Below are 21,818 nucleotides of genomic sequence, written 5' to 3'. Positions count from 1 at the left end.
CTTCACGAATGTCTTCATCTTCCATGTACAATAAAAGTCACACGTTTCAAAAAGAAGAGTTACAACTTCAACAAGGATCTGGATGTCGCTTTCAAAGTCGCCATTGTTTACTAGTACTACACAGATGCTGAACAGCTAGTCAACCTGTTGAATTTACTCTCTGAAAAACACTGCCCCTAGTGTTTTGGCGGGGAATTGCAGGTCACCCGCTCACCTCACGCCGAAGAGCGACCGGATCAAGACGCCGGCGTCGTGGAACAAAGAGCATGTTGGAGCATAACGAAGCTTTTAAGACAGGTATACTTAATGTTGTGACTATAGGTGTGGGAGCGGTTTCCTTCAAGAAGATTAATCTGCCTTTCTCAACAAATGTTGCTGTGAAAGCAGAAGAAGTTGACATAATGCGACTCCGCCCTTTCACCTCAAGTAAAAGACGCTTGCTCTGTGGATGCAATATTTATTTTGTGTGCGGCGACACAGGGAAACAACACACACTCATACACATCTATGAATGACTGCTAAATGTGCAAAATAACAAAGCAAAGTCACAAAAATGTCTCCTGTGGTGTGCTGTCTTTTTCTTTTTGGCATGTATGACTGAAAAGATCAGTTCATAGTTCAATAGTCGTTTAAATTGTCACAAAACCGGTTTAAAGGGGCCAGAAGTCTCTCTACTGCCCTCTGGTGGGGAAGCATAGGTTCACGCTGCCTTGCAAGCTGTAGGTATGAGGGTCACACTGGAAAAAAAGTTGAGCGGAAAAAGTTACGAGAATAAAGTTATGTAACAAAAAAAGTGTATTATAGGAATAAGAAAACGTCCTGATAAAAAAGTGCTATTAAAATAAAGTTTGCAATTCGAGAAAAAAGTTACCTTTTTTTTATTCTTAGAAATTTCTCAGGTCACATCATAAATAATACACCACATACTCCTACAGTGCCTTGCAAAGAGTATTCACTCCAGTTGAATATTTCAGGCTTTTATCGTTCTTAATGTAATTTGGCTTTTTTGACTCAAATTTTAAGAAAAAATCCCCTTTCAAGTCAAAGTGAACACAGATTTTTACAAGCTGGTGTCAATTCAAAAATGTCAATCCGAAATAAGTGGTTACATAAGTATTCACCCCCTTTAAAGTGACTGACCTAATTCAGCACTTCTGCAGCTAGCAGCTGCATGCAGGGTTAGTTAGCGAAATGGAGCTCAGACTGACTGACGTGAAGGGTGTGAATACTTACGCACTCATTTACTTTACCTTTACTATTTTTAATTAACTGACACAAATTGAATACTTTTGCAAGGCAGCGCTTTTTTAGGTACTCAAAAGATGCTGGTTAAGTAAATTTGAGAAATATTCACACAGACTTAAGTGCTCTGATTGCAACCAAAGGTACATCTAAAGACTGACCTGAAGGGGGTGAATACTTACGCAGCCATTTATACTTTTTCTTTCAGGTATTTTTAAAATATTGACACAAATCTGAAAAAATGTTTCCACTTTCACATGAAATGAGCACTTAAAAAAAAATTGTCAAAAAAGCTCATTTACACTGCTAGAAGCAATAAAAAGCTGATATATCCAAGGGGGTGAATACTTTTGCATGGTTCTTTGTAACACTTTTATTAGGTACTTTTTGGGATTTTCAACCTTGAGAGAATAGGATACTGTCGGGGCATCCCCTTCGTGCCCGAAACGCAGATTTTGTCGATCATACTCACCCCTAACACTCACTGCAGGACCTCAAATCAGTTCCTTAGGACTTTAAACTAGGGATGCTCCAATCAGGATTTTATGCTGCCGATTCAGATACCGATCATTCACGACTGAAATCGGTTATCGTGTTGCCCCCCCACAGTCAGGAGACCGGGAAGACCTGGGCTCGAATCTCCGCTTGGGCATCTCTGTGTGGAGTTTACATGTTCCCCTCGTGCGTGTGTGGGTTTTCTCCGGGTACTACGGTTTTCTTCCCCATTACAAAAGCATGCATGTTAGGTTAATTGGTGCAGTGGTCCCCAACCCCCGGGCCACGACCCGGTATCGGGCCACACAGAAAGAAAAAATAATTTCCATTATTTAATTTTATTTTGAAAAGTCACCGGATTCTCTCTGTTACATCCGTCTCACTTGATGCATGTCCACTGTGCATGTGCTAACTTTCGCTCATATGCCGCACAGATAGACTACTACTGTTTTTTTCTTTCATCTCATATATGGTCTCAAATGCTGATACTATGTGGGAATGCATAAAGTTAAGTTTAGATCACTTATTGAGTGCTAATGTTAATTGATGCTAGCGCACTGCCTTCTACCACACACGTCAAACAGCCATCTAATAATGTCTCTGGAACTGGTGGATGGTGGGTCGGCATTCATTTTGTGCTTTTAATTTGATGTTATTCATGTCTTAGTTTTACACAATACATAATAAATAAGATCAATTAGATCGCTCTAATGTATACACCCCCCCCCACTCTGCCACCCCCCGGTCTGCGGGAGATTTGTGGGAACACAAGCTGGTCCGTGGGTCAAAAAAGGTTGGGGACAACTGAATTGGTGACTCTAAATTGTCCATAGGTATGAATGTGAGTGTGAATGGTTGTCTATATGTGCCCTGCGATTGGCTCGAAAGGATCGTTGTGGGCTGCAAGAGAGCGAGCCACAGATATCGGCTTTTGTGATCAGCTTTGAAAGGCATTATCGGCATTTGCCAGTCTCGAGATCGATCAGAGCACCTCTACTTTAAACATAACTGAAGCTAGCTCAGCAGCTTTGAAAATATTTTTATTTTTCTCAAGCTTCTGCACATCCCCTCAAGTCTTCTGGTTGTCCACCTCACACTTTGAAAACTCCTGGACGAGGGAGGCGAAGCAGGTAAAGGGTTAAACCCACTTCTGGTGTGATGATTAAAAAAAACAACAACAAAAAAAAATCAGTTACTTCTTTTTGTATTATTCTGACATTCTTCTCAAATGAATCAATTTAAAAATGACATAAAATAAAGTAAAACTACCAGTGTGGTCCAAACCCTCCTTCACACGGTACAGATGGAGACTGTGGCAGTTCCAAAGATTCTGAGGAACAGTTAATGAGGCAGAGTGGTGATCCTCATGCTCTGACTTGCAATGGGGTACGACACCATCGGCGTGGTGGCGTGACTCATGGTGATGCCCGGCAGAGGCTGCGTCATCGACACAGCCACCGGTGCCACGGACACGGCCACCGGCGCCATAGAAACAGGTGGAGCCATACCCTGGGCGATGGTCTGAGCCAAGGCAGCCGACAAGGGGGTGATTTCTGGGTTGAGGTGAGGGGGCGGTGCCGTTGGCGGGGCGGCGTTGGTCGGGGGTGCTGCTGGAGCGCCGGAGGGTGCCACCAGGTCCTGCTGGGTGACCGGCCGAGGCTGCAGCCCGGTGCTGCTTAGGGTGGTGTGAGTCTGGGCGATGCTGTGATTGTAGGAGCTTACTGCACCCACAGGGGCTGCCAGGGTCTGCTCAGAAGGGGCCGGGGTGGAGGACAGCGCCATCACCTTGGTCTGACTGCGGAACTGGGCATTCTGCTCCAGAAGAACCTCGTTTGTGGCGACAAGGTTTGAAACCTGAGAAGACGAGAGGGTTTATGAGTAGTTCTTGTCAAGTAACAACAAGCATAGGCAGTTCAGTATAATCAATAAATCAATTAACTGCACAAATTAAATTAAATTAAAACAAACTCGATAATTTTGCCGGCCTTGATATATTGACATTTGCATGCATGTTTGTTTTCGTCCTCTCTACCAAACAGGCTGGATGACAAGACGGTGCACGCCGTGCATCTGCCTCAACACCCGGCGTGTTGGTTCTATATTGGAATGAACAGAGTGAGTAAACCCTCCTATCAGTCATTCAGTCTCTTTGTCCCATTGGGGAGAGGTGCTCTACGCGCTACGCACAAAACACACCTCGGGCCTTCAAAATAAGAGCACAGTTTGCCAAATCTGGTTTAATTGTGGAAACAAAATAAGGGTGTGATAAAAATACCTTACATTAATAACGCGGTTGGGAATACATCGGTGACTAGATCTTCCTTAATCACAAGCACGGGCATTACAGTTTGTTGAAGATTTTGTAGCAATATGTGCAGAGGCTGACATCCCATTACAAAAGTTAGCCAAGCTACATCCATTTTCAATTACTGGACAAAATTGGCCAATGTATTGCATCAACAAATGTAAGGATTTTTGAATTTAATTATTCACTAACCCAAATAGCACACACTCTATCCTAGTAAGAGTGGAAAAGGAAAAAAAACGCAATTCTAAAAAATTAAAAAACAGACAAACTTAATTTGGGAAATAATAAAACAGATTTCACTGTGCCCTACATTTTATGCATTTTGTAAAATAAATGACGTGTTATCACACACACACACACACATACATCTCTCATTATTACACCAAGGACTGTCTGTTTTCATCAGCAGAACTTCACTGTTTTAATTTATTTTTACTTACAGCTTTTGAACTGGGTATTTTTACAAAGTGCAGGTGTCTTTTCAATGCCGTTTATATTTACACACAATTCCACACTTGATGAAACACCCCCAATAAGGTTAAGCAAAAGATACTATCTGCCTTGGTTGGTACTGCATGGGGGGAGCTAACTGTTTATTATATTCACCTTTTTCCTGTGCCAACGCTGCAAGCCACAACGCACACACGCATGCGTATTAGCCATGTTTGTTGTCAGCTAGTGATAGCGATTTGGCAAGGTTTGGCTACTAACGTTAGTCATCATTGACTGTATAGCTGAAAATTTTTTTGGTGTCATGAGTATTTTAATGACGGTCGCGACAGTCAAGCATGTACGTATCCACAAACACTGTAAACCGGGGCCTACCTGTATGTTATTATTTGCCAGGTTATAAGTGTCGGTGTCGATGAGTGCTCTTGTTCTAACCTGTTTCTTTAATTCTTCAACTCTCTTCCTCAGCAGGTTGTTCTCCTCCTCCAGGAACCTGTACTCCAGAGGGCGTGTAGACAAGGTGGCCTGGACACCGAGCTCGTAGTGGCCTCCTACGCTCCCATCAGCCAGCCGCAGCCCCTCTAACCTCCGTCTCTTGATCTGGAGGGCGGCGTGGTCCAGTGAGCCCTCCAGGGAGCCGGAATCAAAGAGGCCGCCCTCAAGCAAGGGGTCGTACACCGTCAGGGAGCTCCTGTCGTACCGTCTCTGCCCTGAAGGACCGACTGACAGACAGCCGCTCATTCCTCCCGCACCAACACTTCCAACGCCGGAGAGGCCTGGATCTCTGCACCCACCCATACTGGGGCAACCCATCCCAATCATGTTATTTCCAACCCCTGCTCCAACAAGTCCTGGAATCCCCCCACATGTTCCTCCTCCTCCACCAACTATAGCATTCCCAGCATTCACCATTCCACCAGCACCAGGCCCAATCACACCACCCCCGCCAACCCTGGAAGGTTCATATTCATAGTCTTTTTGGACATGGCGGAATTTACACTTATTTCCTCGCTGACATTCCCCCTTCAGGAAGTCTCTGCAAATTGGGACCTCCCCTCTGCTGTGGGGAAGGTCCATAGGGGAAAGGCCAAGCCGTGCTGCAACTTTTCCTCTCAGTCTGAGGGGCAACTCTCCAGTTTTCTTATAGTAGTCCTCATCCTCTTTGGATCCATGCACAAAGCGACAGTTGGAGCGCAGGCATTCTTTATTCTGATGATCGTGGCAGAAGATGAACTCATTTTTCTGCACCCCCAAGTCGGGCACTTCATTAAAGTCGGGATGCTTGAAGCGACAGCGCTTGCCTCTCTTGCAAACATTGCGAATAAAATCCCTGCAGACGCCGTCCAGCGCCAGCCCAGCGCCTTGTACCCCGCCACTCCCGTTCCCGCAACTGTTGCCGTTGCCAAGCGCCCCGCCCCCCCCCATCCCCCCAGACCCGGACAGGTTGCAACCAACGCCCCCTCCTGAGCCTCCTCTGCCCTCTGCAGTGCAACCAGAGCCCGGTCCTCCCTCCTCGCTCAGATTACTACCACTTCCGCTGCCACCTGACAGGTAGGAGCCGTCCCGATCAGGCATGGCTCACGGCCCAGCTGGGGGAGTAAACAGCACTCATGTGTATGAGGAGGGCTACTGTATCCTGGTGACCTTTTTGCATGTGTAGAGATGGAAGTCATGGGTTGCTTTTTCCCTCGGATCCAGCTTTCCTCTGTCAGAAGCTGCAAAATAAAGCACAAATTAGACTTTCTTAGAGGTAACAGGACTTATAAGGGACACACAGTTCAGAACAACGTGATTAAAACACCTCAACAGCAATTACACCAGTTATTCCGGTGTCAGGGTTGAATAGGAGGCAACAATTTGTTCATGCATTGAAAGTATTACTGCAAAACGAGTAATTCTAGTGTCGGTGTCATATAAACAACGTTGGGTTAAATAACACGTCGTGCTTGCTAACCTTATAGCAAGTCACAGCTATTATTCTAGCTAAATGCTAAAGCTATCTTACCACAAAGACCGCAGATGACGATAATCCACAAGGGTCCAAAGACGTCACTCTAACAGCAAATTCACAGAGATCTTATCTTTGACCAAAACGTGCCGGTATTGTTTTATCATTCTTCAAGGGCCTCGATGATGTTTTTACACATTGCTGGAGGGTCCTTTTACTACCAACGAAGAAGACGTTCTTCTTCGCTGTTTTCTCCCAAAATGCTTCTCTGCCCCTAGTGGCCGAAGAAGTGTATTGTATAAATTCATATGTACGCGACATACCTTCTTTTGTTTTAGTGTGGTCGAAAAGCCGTCTTTGTTTTGTCAAAAAGACGTGACGTGCACAGTCAAATGTGCCCTTGCAAGTTACGAAGAAGTAGTTAGTTTGAAAAAACAAAAGAAAACATGGCAGCACGATCCTGTCTTGTTCTCCTACTGCTCTTCCATATTTTATCTCAAGCAACAACTTGCAGAAATTACTACGAAACGCTCAACGTGGAGCCGACGGCAAGTGAGAAACAGATAAAAAAGGCTTACCACAAACTTGCCCTGATAAAAACAGAAGCGCCGACACAGAGAGGATTTTCAGGGAGATTGTCGAAGGTAAACACGTACACAACTAATGTAGATGGTTGTTACATCACAGCATATTATAGCAATCACCAGAAAGCAAGTAAAATGGGACTCATAGTGACTGTAGGGAAAACCAGTGCAATTAGTGACAGTGCAATTAGATTTGAAGTGTTCAGTACTGTAAAATCCATTTTTGGTTGGCTCTTGACATGATTTCACATCCTTGTCATTCTACTAAATATATGTATTTTAATTTTAGAGAATATAATTGCATGGTATTCATAAATGAGTAGCGAAGCCTGAATGTTTACGAAGTTGTGGTCATATACAGTGGTGTGAAAAAGTGTTTGCCCCCTTCCTGATTTCTTTTTTTTTTTTTTTGCATGCTTGTCACACGTTTCAGACCATCAAACAAATTTAAATATTAGTCAATGACAACACAACTGAACACAAAATGCACTTTTTAAATGAAACCTTTTATTATTAAGGGATAAAAAAAAAAGAAAAACCTACAGGGCCCTTTGTGAAAAAGTGATTGTACCCCCTGTTAAAACATAGCTAAGATTAATTAAGATCTGTCAGCCTGGAAAAAAGGCCTCACTTGCCTCAGTTAAGATCAGTGTTCATGACACCACCATAAGTAAGACACTGGGCAAAAACGGCCTGCATGGCAGCATTCCAAGACGAAAGCCATTGCTGAACAAAAAGAACTTTAATACTCGTCTCAATTTTGCCGCAAAACATCTTGATGATCTTTAGGAAAATACTCTGTAGTCTGACGAGACAAAAGTTGAACTTTTTGGAAAGTGTGTGTCCCATTACATCTGAAAAAGAACATCATACCAACAGTAAAATGTTGTGGTGGTAGTGTGGTGATCCTGTGGCTGTTCTGCTGCTTCAGGACCTGGAAGACTTGCGATAAATGGAACCATGAATTCTGCGATCTACCAAAAAATCCTGAAGGAGAATGTCCGGCCAATTGTTCGTGACCTCAAGCTGAAACCAACTTGGGTTCTGCAGCAGGACAATGATCCAAATGACACCAGCGAGTCCACCTCTGAATGGCTGAAGAAAAACAAAATGAAGACTTTGGAGTGGCCTAGTCAAAGTCCTGACCTGAATCCTATTGAGATGCTGTGGCATGACCTTAAAAAGGCGCTTCATGCTGAAAAACCCTCCAGTGTGGCTGAATTACAACAATTCTGCTAAGATAAGTGGGCCAAAGCGCTGTAAGAGACTCACTGCAAGTTATTGCAACCTTGATTATTGCTTGATTGCAGTTGTTGCTGGTAAGGGTGGCCAAATCAGTTATTAGGTTTAGGGGACGATCGCTTTTTCACACAGGGCCATGTAGGTTTGGATTTGTTTGCATTTTCATTTTAAAACTGCATTTTGTGTTTAGTTGTGCTGTCACTGACTAATATTTAAATTTGCATGATGATCTGAAACATTTATTTGTGACAAATATGCAATAATGTTAATGTATCATGAAATGTACATGGGGTGGGTTCATCTGGCCAGGGGGCAGGTCAAATGTGGGTATGTCCACGAGGAAGGAGTTTTTTCCTTTATGATGTCATGAAAAGCCACAACCTCAAAAGTGAGTGTTGAGCGACTTTTCTCTGGAGCTAACAAGTGAGGGAGATGATAGATTTTTCTTTCTTTGAATTCTCAAAAACAATCTATCGGGGTACATTTAACATCATTAAAAAGTACATTTTTCATAGTAGGGGACCTACTGAGGGTGTCTGGGAGGTGGACCAGGTTTTTTGATAGACAAAATGCAATGGCTCTGGTGTGTAGCGAAAACAGCTTTAGCATTAGCATGCTAACTGCTCTTAGCATTCGCGCACTTTTTTAAAACAAAATAAAGTAAATGCTTTCCTATTGATAAAAAAAATAGATTAATGAATGACACGCTCACAGACTTCTGCCAAGGTTGATTAACAAAAAAAATAATGAAGGGTTGCATTTGTTTGTGTGTCCCTATGTTAGCATAGAATGGCCACTTCAGGTAGAGGCTGACAGGACCATACTATTTTTCATTCTGGGGGGTAACAGCTATATAGTGGCTTAAGATGCTAAGAAAGGAAAATAAGTCCATCTAAAAAAAAGTGGCAACATGACATAGAACCCATTAATTAACCCAGTATATATAAGGCAATAAATTCCACTAAGTAACACTGACAAGGCACACCTGTGAAGTGAAAACCATTTCAGGTGACTACCTCATGAAGCTCATTGAGAGAACATCAAGGGTTTGCAGCTATCAAAAAAGCAAAGGGTGGCTACATTGAGGAATCTAAAATATAGGACATATTTGGGGTTTGTTCACGTTTATTGTTAAGTACATAATCCCACATGTGTTCATTCATAGTTTTGAGAATCTACACTGTAGATAGTCATGAAAATAAAGAAAACGCATTGAATGACAAGGTGCGTCCAAACTTTGGGCCTGTACTCTAAGATGGAAAAGAGAAAAATTCCTGGCACATTCGATCGCACATGTATGTATTTAATTCAAATTTTATCCAAGTGACGACACATTTAAGTCATTACTTAATGGTGAATGTATTTTGTGAATTAACAGCACATTTAAGTTTTTAATTCCAATTTTATTTAATGGCAGATAAAACATTTTAACGGTGTATTTTGTGAATTAATGCCACATCAAATAACACATCAGTATATTTAATTCTAGTTTTATTTACTAGCACATTTAAGTCATTATTTAATGGTGTATTTATTTAGTGAATTAATGGCACATTTAATAACACATTTATGTATTTTAATTTCAATTTAATGTAATTAATGACATATTTAAGTCGTTATTTAATGGTAGATTATTTAGTTCATGAATTAATGGCACATTTAATAACACATTTATTTATTTCATTCAAATTTTGCATAGTTTTACATAGTTAAGACATGTATAGATCCTGAAAACACAATGGGTCTTTACCTAACCACCATTTTGCACCATATTCTAATTTGAGATGTACCTATATTAGCTACAGTATGTATTGTGCAATCCCTCTATTTTATCCCCCTAGGGACAGAAGAGTATATAGTGCCAAAACATTTCATTGCAGAATATTTGTTCCTCTTTGTCCCCAAGCGTACTCTCTGCTCTCTGACACGGAGAAGAGGAGGCTGTATGACAGGCTGGGCCTTGATGCTTTCCTGAGCAACAATGCTTTGCTGGAGTCCGCAAATGAAGACAAGAGCAGCTGCCTCTTCTGTTTTGGGGACCTGGACGAGGACGTATTTACTGATATTTTTGGCGAGGAGCTGCACTTCCACTGGGACTGAGGACAAGGAAGCGCAGATTTGTATGGGGATGACGATGATGAATACTACAAGACAAGTGCTGTATATATAACATGTACTGTCCTTTAATAATAAAGTTTATCTTCAGTATCGAGTGTGTGTTATCTTTTATTGGATATCTTGTAAATTCAATGCTTCTTTACAGATCACCAATTGGGCCATCATGCCCCTTTTTCCTGTGTGGGTGTGTCGAAAGTTACTGACTAACACAACATTCACTCCTCTTTTTTCCCTCTTGGCCAGCACTTTAGAATTTGGCACAGTTGTACTCCTATTTCTCATCAAGCCAGCGTGCACTTTGACCCAAAGGATATCCTGTGCTTTCTCAGCAATTCCAGCTCAAGAGAAAAGAGAGAAACGATCTTGACAGCTTTTATGCATTTTTATGAACACATAAAGACATTCTCCTGAAGCTGAAAACGGGAGACTGCAAAACATTGACGATGATGGTGAGTGCACCTGAAAACCTTTATTATGGCAGCAGCTGACAGTCATGTGACAGCCATTTACACAGAGCCATGCATCCATGGACATAGAGAAGTGTTATTTTTGATTAAACAGCGGTTCATGCTGCAGCTGATGGTGTGTTTGATTTGACAGAAAGAAGCCAAAGAAGAGGAGTCGACTCTGAGCGTCCATGGTCACGGCGTCAAGGTTACAGAGGTGCTCAAAGACGGGGATGGACTCACCTTTCTGATTGTCTCTCAAAAAGTAAGACAACTCCATGCAAAGCAGTACAAATGTTCAAATGTGAGGTGACAGAAGTAAGAGTCTAGTGAGTAAATAAGTTCACACAAAAGTGTCAGGATGACATGTTTTCCATTTGATGATGCTGTCCTGGAAATGTATCTGCTCAGCAAACATCTCATGATAAAGATTTGTGTTTATTTTGTGCAAGGAGCGGCCCGCCGCGCCAAGCACCGCACTGCTCAGCTACCTGCAAGTCCTGCAGGGCTAAATTTTAACCCAGATGCATGTAAAGATGTGTATTCATTCTCTCAAAATGTAAAGATCATCTGTCCATTCACACACAGATACGGCTATCAGTGAGTGCTGAAAAACAGAAGGCGTAGCATTGAATAAGCTCTTGTCGGTCATCCACACATGTTCATTCACACATAATGTGAACATCTGTCTATCCCGCTACAGTACACATAAATACAGCATGCCGAACCATTCACACAACAGGTAAACTCTATCACTCTAGTATCTACTGGCATAGCCTAAACACCTGTCAATCTATTCACACACAATGAACATCTGTCTGCACACATGACTCGTGATGTAAACCTCTGGCTATCCATTCACAATGTAAACATCTGTCTTATCCATTCATGGATAATATAAACATCTGGTGTCCGTTCACACATAATGTCAACATCTCCCTGTCCAGTGAAACATCATATAAACATTTGTCCATTCCCACAATTTAAACATCTGTCTATCTAGTCACACACAAAGTGTGTTCACCCAAATCTGTTCGCCCATTCACACATAATATAAATGTCTGTCTGTCCATTCACACAATTTAAACATCTGTCTATCCAGTCACACATAATGTCAACATCTGTCTGCCCATTCACACAATTTCATCTGTCTATCCATTCACACACAAAGTGAACACCTGTCCGCCCATTCACACAGTTTAAACATATGTCTATCCATTCACGCATATTGTCAACATCTGTCTGCCCGCATAAATCGTGATGTAAACCTCTGGCTATCCATTCACGCAATCTAGACATCTGTCTATCCATTCACGCATAATATAAACATCTGATGTCCATTCACAGATAATGTCAACATCTCCCTGTCCAGTCATACATCAGGAAAAGCTCTGTGTATCCATTTACACATCATATAAACATCTGTCCATTCACACAATTTAAACATCTGTTTATCCAGTCACACACATATTGAACATCTGTTCGCCCACTCACACATTGTTTAAACATCTGTCTATAGATTCACACATAATGAATATATCTGCCTATCCATTCATGTACGTATATTATAAAGCATGTGATGCCCATGCTCACATACTGTAATGTACATACTGTATCTGCCTATCCATTCATGTATGTACAGTCAAACCTGTCTTAGCGGCCACCTTTATAGAAGGGCCACCTGCCTATAGCAGCCACTGAAAAATCCCCTCCAGCAAATTTACATGTTATAGACCCTATGTATAGCAGTCACCTGTCCAATGCAGCCAGCAGCCACCCATTTTGTCTCCCTTGGTCAATATCTGACTGCATATAGCGGCCAAATTACCGACTCAAGTAGAAGCTTCATGCACGAAAAAGTTTTGTTTTTCAATCAATGAAGGCGTCGTGTGTAGACTTTAATTACTGAGTCCTAGCTCAGTCACAATCATTCACAAGATCCACACAAACTGTCAGTTGTTCCACATAAAAAATCTGTCTTCTTTTGAGCTTGCTATTTCCTGGTCAAACATGTAACATGTAACTGTAACTAGCATTTGCACCAAAACATTACCGCAAATTAGGCTGGGAACAGGACGTGCTCCCAGCGACGCTACAATAAAAAAAAAAACATATGCTAGCATGCATGCGGCAGCGGGAGCAAAACTGAGTTCGGTTGTACTTAACTGAAGTATTTTATCAGTTATCAGTTATTATTAAGCCTCTAGCTTCCTTTTAGTAAGTAAAAACCTTGGCTATGATTGCACTACATTGTCATGTAGACCGTGGAAGAACAAGAGGTGAATAAATGTATTGCAACTGATGTGAAACTGATGAGGGGTAGGATTAAATAAGCTTTGCTTCTTCCTACTCCTTTTTGGACATGCAAAATTGTGAATTGTACTATGTGATGTGCTACTGTTTGACTCATGCATGTTCAGGATTAAAACCATGAACCATGATAATAACAAGCCTAGTAGTGCTGTACAACTTTTATCAGCAGTCCGCAGTGCCCTCTACTGGTCAACATTATTATTATTATTTTCCCTTTTTTTTTTTTCTTTTTTTTTCCTCTCCTGGTCAACATTCAAACTGGACGCCAACCTGTCTATAGAGGCCACCTGTCTATAGCGGCCACTTTGGCAGACTCCCTCTAGTGGCCGCTATAGACAAGTTTGACTGTATATTATAAAACATAATGTAATGTACATACTGTATCTGCCTATCCATTCAGGCATAATATCAACATCTGGAGTCCATTTTCTCGTAATGTAAACATCTGTCTGCCCATATAGCCCAAGACGTGAACCTCTGTCTATCCATTCTCACGCTTGTCTCTCCTGTCGGGTGCAGCTGTCTGGAACAGGGGAGTACCACGTGGACCGGACTTATGAAGACTTTGAATGGCTGCAGCAGCAGCTGTTCACTCAAGAGGATGTGCCCGGAATACAAGGGGTCATTGTCAGTAGTCCCACTGAATTTATTTTTTTGACACATTTCTATGTAAAGAGTATCAGGATTAGGACTAGATTAGATAGGACTCGAGGTTGAACGCTGTGGCTGCAGATACAATCAAGATAATAGGGATTTTAGAGCTTCCTGTTTGTCAGCTACTTAATAGTAACTTTTTTAGTAGTTTTGTCTGCTTGACTTTTCATAAGTCAGTGCAGAAGAATCACACCAGGAAGCATATTTCATTGTGCAACACTTCCTGGACTGTGATACCAGTGTGTGTAGTGGGGGTTGTGTGGTATTTATTCTATAAAATGTGTGCAAAAAGAATTCAATGGAAAAAATGCAGCATTGTCTTGGAAAACAATGAGTCTTTGTAAAACTGTGCTCCTATTTCCCCCCAAAGTTTCCTCCTCTTCCTGCAAAGGCTCAGGTGAATGCATCAGCAAAAGCCGTCAAACAGCTGGGTGAGCACGTCTATTAATAAAATATTTAGAATTTACACTGGAACTTAGAAATTAGAATCATATCATTCTCTGTTTGGTGACTGGAATATTTGATAGTTTGAGCTAAATTGTTTTCCTGTAGGTTTCCTTGCTTTGGAAGAGTTGCAGCCATACTGTGCAGCACTGGAGACCTTCATCCACCAGGTGGCAGCACATAACATACTCAGCAAAAACAAATCTTTGGAGATCTTCCTCACCAGCTCTGAGGTGAGGAGGGCCACATTGCGCAATCTATTCAGATCCAATCCATGAGCTGCGTCAAAACACACCACGTGTGTGTAAATTATATAATACTTGACAGTTTGGAGTGGTTGTCATGTGACAGTCATGCTGCTATCCCAGAATATGGCTGGCAGGGGTGGGAGACACTGCATATTTTCTATGCAAACCAAGTAAGTGGAGGGTAGATTCTAAAAAAACAGCTTCACAAGAAAACTGGAAAAAAAAAAACAGCAGGAAGGGAAAAGGCAAGTAATTTTACAACAATAAGTCAACATGTCAGGAGAAAAAGTTGTAATCTAATGAGAAAAAGTTTAATTTTATGAGAATAACGTAATATTTGGGAATGTAATGTTATTTTAGTAGCATAAAGTTGAAATATTGAAGGAAAATTATAATAAGAGAGTTGTTTTTTTAAAAGTTGTAATATGAGAAACAATGAATAAGGAATAAGGGAATAAGGTTAAAATATTATGGGAATAAAATCATAATTATGAGGAAAAAATGTACAAGAATGTTGGAAAATGAAAAACAACAGCAGAAATGGAAAGAAAACAGCTGTAATTTTAATAGAATAAAGTCAAAATATTAAGACAAATTTAAACATTAATAGCACAGAGTTGAAATATTAAAGAAAAAAGTTGTAATATGACAAACACACAAAACAAAACAAAGTTGTAATTTTAGTACGGGAATAAGATGAAAATATTATGGGAATAAAATCATAATTACAAAAACATTGACAAGAAGAAAGCTGGAGAATAAAAAAACAACATCAGAGGGGAAAAAATTGCTGTAATTTGAACAGTAAAAAGTCAAAATATTAAGAAAAAAATAATTAAAAAAAAAAAAGTTGTAATATGACAAACACACAAAACAAAATAAAGTTGTAATTTTTGCAAAATTAGGCTGGGGAAGAGTTATGGGAATAAGATGAAAATATTATGGGAATAAAGTCATAATATTACAAGAAGCAAATTTAGATAGTTGGATAATTAAAAACCAACAACAGAAATGCAATAAATTCAGTAATTTTACGAGAATGTTACAAACATTACAAGCAAAAAATTTCATTTTAGTAGCATAGCGTTGAAATATAATTTTTTTTAAAAGTCATAATATTATGACAAACAAACAAAACAAAATTTGATTGGGGAAAAGTTACAATATTATGGTAATAAAAAAAAATTACATAATGAAAGTTGAAATAGTTGGAAAATAAAAAAAAACAGCAGAAAAGGGAAAAAAAGATGTAATTTTATGAGAATAAAATCAAAATATCAAGAGAAAAGAATGTCTTTTAAGTAGCGTACAGTTGAAATATGAAATAATAATAACATCTATAATTATTTGTAAAAAAAAAAAAAGAGAAAGACAAATTAGAATGAGAAACAAAACAAAAGTTGTAATTTTTACAAAATTAGGTTTGCGAAAAAGTTATAATATGGCAATAAAGTCATAATATTACGAGATGTAATTTTTACAAAGATTTAAGAAGAAAGTTGAAATATTTGGAAAAAAACGCAACAGCAAAAATGGAAAAAGAGCAAAGATCAAAGTTCATACAATTAAAATGATTTTTCACCTTTATCATAAAGCTGAGATATAGTTTTTTTTTTCCCTAAAATATAGTATGTAACTTTTAGCACGCTTTGCAAAATAGCAAAGTGGCCCTTGCATCCTTTCGTTTTCGTTAGTGGCCCTCGCTGGAAAAAGTTTGAACACCCCTGTGTTTGCCACAAATGGGTCTAAGTTCTTCAGGGTTTTTCAGAACAGTCAGCATGATTCTGTGTCTCCACATGCAGCCGCCGGGTCGGCAGAGAGCGAGGAAAAACATTTTCAACCGACTGAGTCAAGCTGTGGAAGAGATGAGAAAAGAAAGCCATAAGGTGCACAGCATTTACAAAAGACAGCGTGTCACAGAATGTCAGTATTTACCCTGAGAGTGTCTCACGGCGTCCTGACTGCGTCTGCAGGATGTTGACGACTTCTTTCAAAGCCAACGGGACATGAACATTGCTCTCACCGGCAGCACCAAAAATGCTGTGGAGGTGAGGTCCGACTCCATCCGTGCTTTTCTAAAAACCTGACACGCTCTTCCAGTTTTGATTTTCCATTTTCTCTTCTGCAGAAATTCCTGGATGTGGTGCTGAGCGAGCAAAGTAAGAACAAGACAAATGTGGATAAAGTATAACTTCATTTCTATTACCGTCATAGACAATTGAATAATAATTGATCATGTCTTCAAGGGTACAGACTGAGGGTCAAAGAAGCTTTCAAAAGCTGTTCTTGACGTTTTATTGCAATTAACATCATCATGAATTGGGCCCAGATGTGATATTATTCACCTGCTGCCACAAGGAATTCAAAAGGTTTTGCACAAAAGATAAAAATGATTGGTAAAAATCATTCCGTTAAAAAAATCTATCAATATTTTGTTTCCTTACCTTGAACTTCCTTGTTATAGTTATCATTGACTTTTAAAAAAAAATAATGCGGGTTGTCTTATCAGGGTCTAGAGCAGTGTTGTCCAACGTGCAGCCCACAGCTCGATTTCTATTGGCCCCCAAGGAATATTATATGCATAAAATAAACATGATGAAGGAGGATTCGGGCCATACTGAAAACAGAAAAAGTAAAAAACCTAAATCTATATATATTGTGAATTCAGTGTGTTTAATAAATAAAAACTAAGTATAGAAAAGTAATATGTTTCAATTCATTTCTGAGTGTAGCCCATGGTAGAACAACTTTGGACACCCCTGGTTTAGAGATTCATGCAAACCAGAAGATGGTGCCAAGCAACTACCTCCCAAGTGAATAAGAGCTTTTCTTTCTGTCACTCACACACCAGTAACCTGGAGAGCTGTGACACAAGAGGTGCACTGGAACAAATTATGAAGTGTAAGATAACGGTGATCAACAAAAAGTCAGAAAACAGTCTGTCAGGTAGCTAAGAAAAATGAAAATGAATGAAAATACCTTTCAAATATTTTTATACGCACGGTCATCTTAAATTCTGGTAATGACGTATTTCTAAATCTGGCAAAATATTGACTTTTTGCCACATAAAGTTAATATTTTGCCATTTTGTGCCAAAATTTAGCACCATGATTGTGGGACGTGTAATGGAATAGTCTTCATTGACATCAGTTTTCATGCATAATACTCTCTCATGTGTTCATGCAGAAATAGCAGTGGCCTGTGGGCACTTTGCAGCCTCCCTGCATCTGTGCGTGGAATCAGGAGACGATCCTGACAAAGCAGCTTTTTCCAAGTAAGACTGCGCTGGTCTCAGTCCGACATTACATGGTTACGTTATTGGTTTAGGTCAGCGGTGTCCAAAATGTGACCCGGGGGTCATTTGCGACCCCTGGCTTTTTTTTAATTGTCCCACAGCCCATTCTAAAACTTTTAATTTAACAAGAAAATGTAGTAAAAATGAAAAAAATCAGCAGTAATTTTACAAGAATAAAGTTACAATATTACAAGAAAATGTTTTTATTCTAACGAGAAAAAGTTGTAATTCTACAAGCATAATGTAATATTGTGAGAACAAATTACATTCAGTAGCTTAAAGGTGAAATATTATGAGGGCCGCACGGTGGCCGAGTGGTTAGCATGTTTACCACACATTCAGGAGATGGGGAAGTCTTGGGTTCGAATCTCCATTTGGGCATCTCTGTGTGGAGTTTGCATGTTCTGTGCATGTGTGGGTTTTCTCCGGGTACTCCGGTTTCCTCCCACATTCCAAAAACATGCATGTTAGGTTAATTGGTGACTCTAAATTGTCCATAGGTATGAATGTGAGTGTGAATGGTTGTTTGTCTATGTGTGCCCTGCCATTGGCTGGCGACCAGTCCAGGGTGTACCCCGCCTCTTGCCCGAAGTCAGCTGGGATAGGCTCCAGCATATCCGTGACCCTAATGAGGATAAGCGGCATAGAAAATGGGTGGATAGATGCTATATTATGAGAAACAAACACAGCAAAATTTAAATTTTTGAAAAATTAGGTTGGGGAAAAAGTTATGATATTATGGGGATTAAGTCAAAATATTATGGAAATAAAGTCATACGAAAAAAGAAGAAGAAAGTTGAAATAGTCGGAAAATTAAAAAACTGCTGTAATTTTACTGAGTAACATCAAAATATTAAGAGAAAAAAGTCGTATTCTAACAAGAAAAAAAAAAGGTAGAATAAAGTTTGGACACCCCTGGCCTAACTGTCCAGCCGGCTCTGTTTGTGAATGAATGAATAAATAAATGCAAAAAATACTGTATAATAAATAAACAGCCTATTGCATAATAAATACAAGAGTGAATACGGTCAGAAACATTGTTTAATTGATTTATAAATAGATAATTTATAATAACAATGAATGCAGGAATAAGTGACATCATCTTATATTAGTACTTTGCTTGAGTTCCTACTCTGTTCTATAGTTTTACTCCACATATTGATACACTAAGAGAAACTTGGCACAAAAACATTGGTACAAATGTTGTGCGGTCTTTCTTCTTGCAGGATTTGTGTGAAATTATCAGACATCTTTGAGTCGATGAAGGTAATTTGTGCTTGTAAGGACATTGACAAACACCTTCCCGCACCAGTAATGTGTTGTTAAGCGGCTGTGTGTTGGTCGCATGCAGAAGAACATGACAAACGTCGCTAAGAATGACGTCAGCACTCTTGGGCTGGGTCTGGATCTTGAGTCACGCTATCAGGAAGCGGAAAAGGTGCGTGACTTTCCTCATTTCATTAGTACAATAACAGTATCTCACTAAAGTGAGTAAATGCGTCATATTTCAGCAAACATTTTATTATATCTCCTCAAGGGATGATACCATCGAAATGAAACTTAGATATACTTTAGAGGTGTCGGTGAAAATGACTTTTATTTCTTGGCAATACGACCTAATAAAGAAATACCTTTTGCCCTTTTGTGAGAGACTATACATTATTTTCATGATTTATATGTCACGCATCTCCTGTCCATTGCAGGAGATGCTTTTCAGAAGGACCTGCAAACTGGTGGAGTTGGAAACTGCCAGAAAGAATGCAGAGAAGGCCAAACCAGTCAAGAAGGCGGCTGTGAGTATTTGGCTTTGTCTCAAATGGAATACTTTCATCAATATACTTCATTAGGTATACTGAGTAGATTAGATTAGGTTAGATTGTACTTTATTAATCCCACAGCGGGGAAATTACATGTTACAGCAGCGAGCAAGATACACAAGTAAGGAATACAAAAATAAGATCAGATAAAAAATAGGTATAAAAGATATAAAAAGTCCTTATTTCACAAGAAATAAAAATATAATTCTGTAAAGTGACCCTGTTATAAACAGTACTGTAATGTAAACATTAAGCGAGATAAAAATAATACAATGTAAGTAACCCAATACTATAAGTACAGTTATAGAGGGGGGAAAGTGACCTAGTGACTACAACATGATTCAGGTGGTGCAGGTGTCGTAGAGCCTGACAGCGGTCGGTATGAAGGACCTGCGGAACCTCTCCTTCTTACACCGTGGGTGTAACAGTCTGCTGCTGAAGGAGCTGCTGAGGGAACCCACAGTGTCATGAAGGGGGTGAGAGGTGTTGTCCATGATGGATGTCAGCTCAGCCAACATCCTTCTCTCCCCCACTTCCTCCACGGAGTCCAGAGGACCGTCCAGGACAGAGCTGGCTCTCCTGATCAGTCTATTGATCCTGCTCCTTGTCCTTGTCCGTGCTGCCCCCTCTCCGGCAGCCCACAGCATAGAAGATGGCTGAGGCCACCACAGAGTCATAAAAGGTCCGTAGGAGAGTCCTGCACACACCGAAGGACCTCAGTCTCCTCAGCAGGTGGAGGCGACGATGGTACAGTAATCCCTCGCCACTTTGCGCTTTGAATTTCATGGCTTCACTCTTATCACGGGTTTTCAAAAATAGATTAATAAATGTTTTGTGTTTGAAAATGGCCTACTATTAGCCAAAAATATACATACTGAAGCAAATTTTCCTTTTTTTTTTTTGCCAAAATGAAGTATTTTCAACATAAAATTGGCTTAATGAAGTAAAATAAAAATATAAGACATTCAGAAGACTAATTCAAAGATGTTGCGAAGAAATTTAGTATTCTACACTGGTCACCAGGTGTCAGTAATGTTACTGTAATGCTTGGTGAGATGCACAAGCACCAGACTCATTTTTTAATGGTCTCACAACAGGCACAATAATCCCTAACACAGGCTACTGCTGTGGTTGTAACCCACGCCATGCTACAACTCAATCAGATCCCTCTCCACCGGAACACACACGAGCACATGTTGTGTTATTTTTGTCTTATTATGTCTTACTTTCTCTTATTATGTCTACTATACTAGGTAATAGGAGTGTAAAGGTGACTAGAGCGGTGTTATTTCATGTCTAGAGGGCTCTAATAATGTTGAAAATCTTATTTAGAAGGTTTTAAATATTCATTTATAAATAAGGAATCCTACTTAGCAGATATTCACTTATCGCTGTTGGGTCTGGAACGGGGCATTCCATTTGAGACAAAGCTATTGAAGTAGTTGTGCAATGACACCTTTGTGTCAGCAGGTGTCAGCAGAGTAGTGCTTGCCAACACCGACAATTAAGCTGTACTGTAAGCACGATCCACTCTCTTTATTATTCATCAGTTGGAGGAGGTGAAGAAAGCGGCAGAGACCGAGTTTGATCATATTTGTGAAGTGGCAAAACAAGAGGTGAAACATCTTCAGTCTGTATTGGTTTAAAAGCCGTGTGTGGATATTCATGTGAGAGAGATGTCTTGCAGATTGAGCACTTCCAGGGTGAACGGGTTCAGATGCTGCAGCAGGCCCTGGTGTCCTGGTGTGAGAAGCAGCTCCTCACAGCCAGAGAGACCGCGGAGCAGTATAACCAGCACCTGCAGGCCTTTAGAGAGATGTGAGCCTCGTGTGCACCTCCACTTTGTTAGAACATAACATGTCACTGTTAATGACAGCTGCTCCGATGATGATTGTTGATAATCTGCACACTACACTCCTTTCATTGCCGAGGTGTTTTGTCACCAGGATGATGCCACCAAATAAAAGTGTGAAGAATCCCCAAAGATTTGTCTTTCTCACTCTTAGCTCCTTAACATTTTAAATCTTTTAAGAGCTGTGTTCGATAAGACAAGAAAATATATGAAAACAGAAGAATCTAAATAAAAACATGCACAAATGAAGGAAAACAATGAAAAATATATTATCGCCCATTCTGCGTATGTCTCTGGCCAAAGTCACCAGGAAATGTGCAAGCAGTGGCTAGTTTCAGTTACATCAACACCTGCTAATGTCA

General features: G+C 40.2%; 2 protein-coding genes across 5 annotated transcripts; one reads left to right on the top strand and one right to left on the bottom strand.

Annotated features, from left to right (window-relative positions):
• Positions 1-449: 449 nt before the first annotated feature.
• Positions 450-6,676, bottom strand: zc3h10 (zinc finger CCCH-type containing 10). Its single transcript, XM_054784554.1, has 3 exons — positions 6,501-6,676; positions 4,931-6,210; positions 450-3,591 (listed from the first exon to the last, which is right to left on the bottom strand). The coding sequence occupies exons 2-3, from the start codon at positions 6,068-6,070 to the stop codon at positions 3,079-3,081; spliced, it is 1,653 nt and encodes a 550-aa protein (XP_054640529.1). The 5' UTR covers positions 6,071-6,210; positions 6,501-6,676; the 3' UTR covers positions 450-3,078.
• Positions 6,677-10,658: 3,982 nt separating this feature from the next.
• On the top strand, positions 10,659-21,579 carry si:dkey-28n18.9 (sorting nexin-6). 4 transcript variants are annotated; one of them, XM_054785858.1, is made up of 14 exons: positions 10,659-10,836; positions 10,988-11,098; positions 13,666-13,773; positions 14,171-14,231; positions 14,353-14,414; positions 16,295-16,378; positions 16,466-16,540; positions 16,621-16,651; positions 17,679-17,766; positions 19,014-19,053; positions 19,139-19,225; positions 19,491-19,580; positions 21,155-21,220; positions 21,292-21,579. In XM_054785858.1, exons 1-14 carry the CDS (start codon positions 10,831-10,833, stop codon positions 21,424-21,426), a joined length of 1,044 nt encoding a protein of 347 aa, XP_054641833.1. In that variant the 5' UTR covers positions 10,659-10,830; the 3' UTR covers positions 21,427-21,579. The 4 variants fall into 4 exon arrangements, with proteins under 4 accessions (XP_054641833.1, XP_054641832.1, XP_054641836.1 ...); XM_054785857.1 differs by having other exon boundaries at positions 14,353-14,477; XM_054785861.1 differs by having other exon boundaries at positions 14,353-14,477; positions 19,505-19,580; positions 21,292-21,438.
• The last annotated feature ends 239 nt before the right edge of the window (positions 21,580-21,818 follow it).

The sequence above is a fragment of the Dunckerocampus dactyliophorus genome, chromosome 8, assembly GCF_027744805.1.
Source record: "Dunckerocampus dactyliophorus isolate RoL2022-P2 chromosome 8, RoL_Ddac_1.1, whole genome shotgun sequence".
Classification (NCBI taxonomy): Eukaryota; Metazoa; Chordata; class Actinopteri; order Syngnathiformes; family Syngnathidae; genus Dunckerocampus; species Dunckerocampus dactyliophorus.
This window is presented reverse-complemented; position numbering and strand designations above follow the sequence as displayed.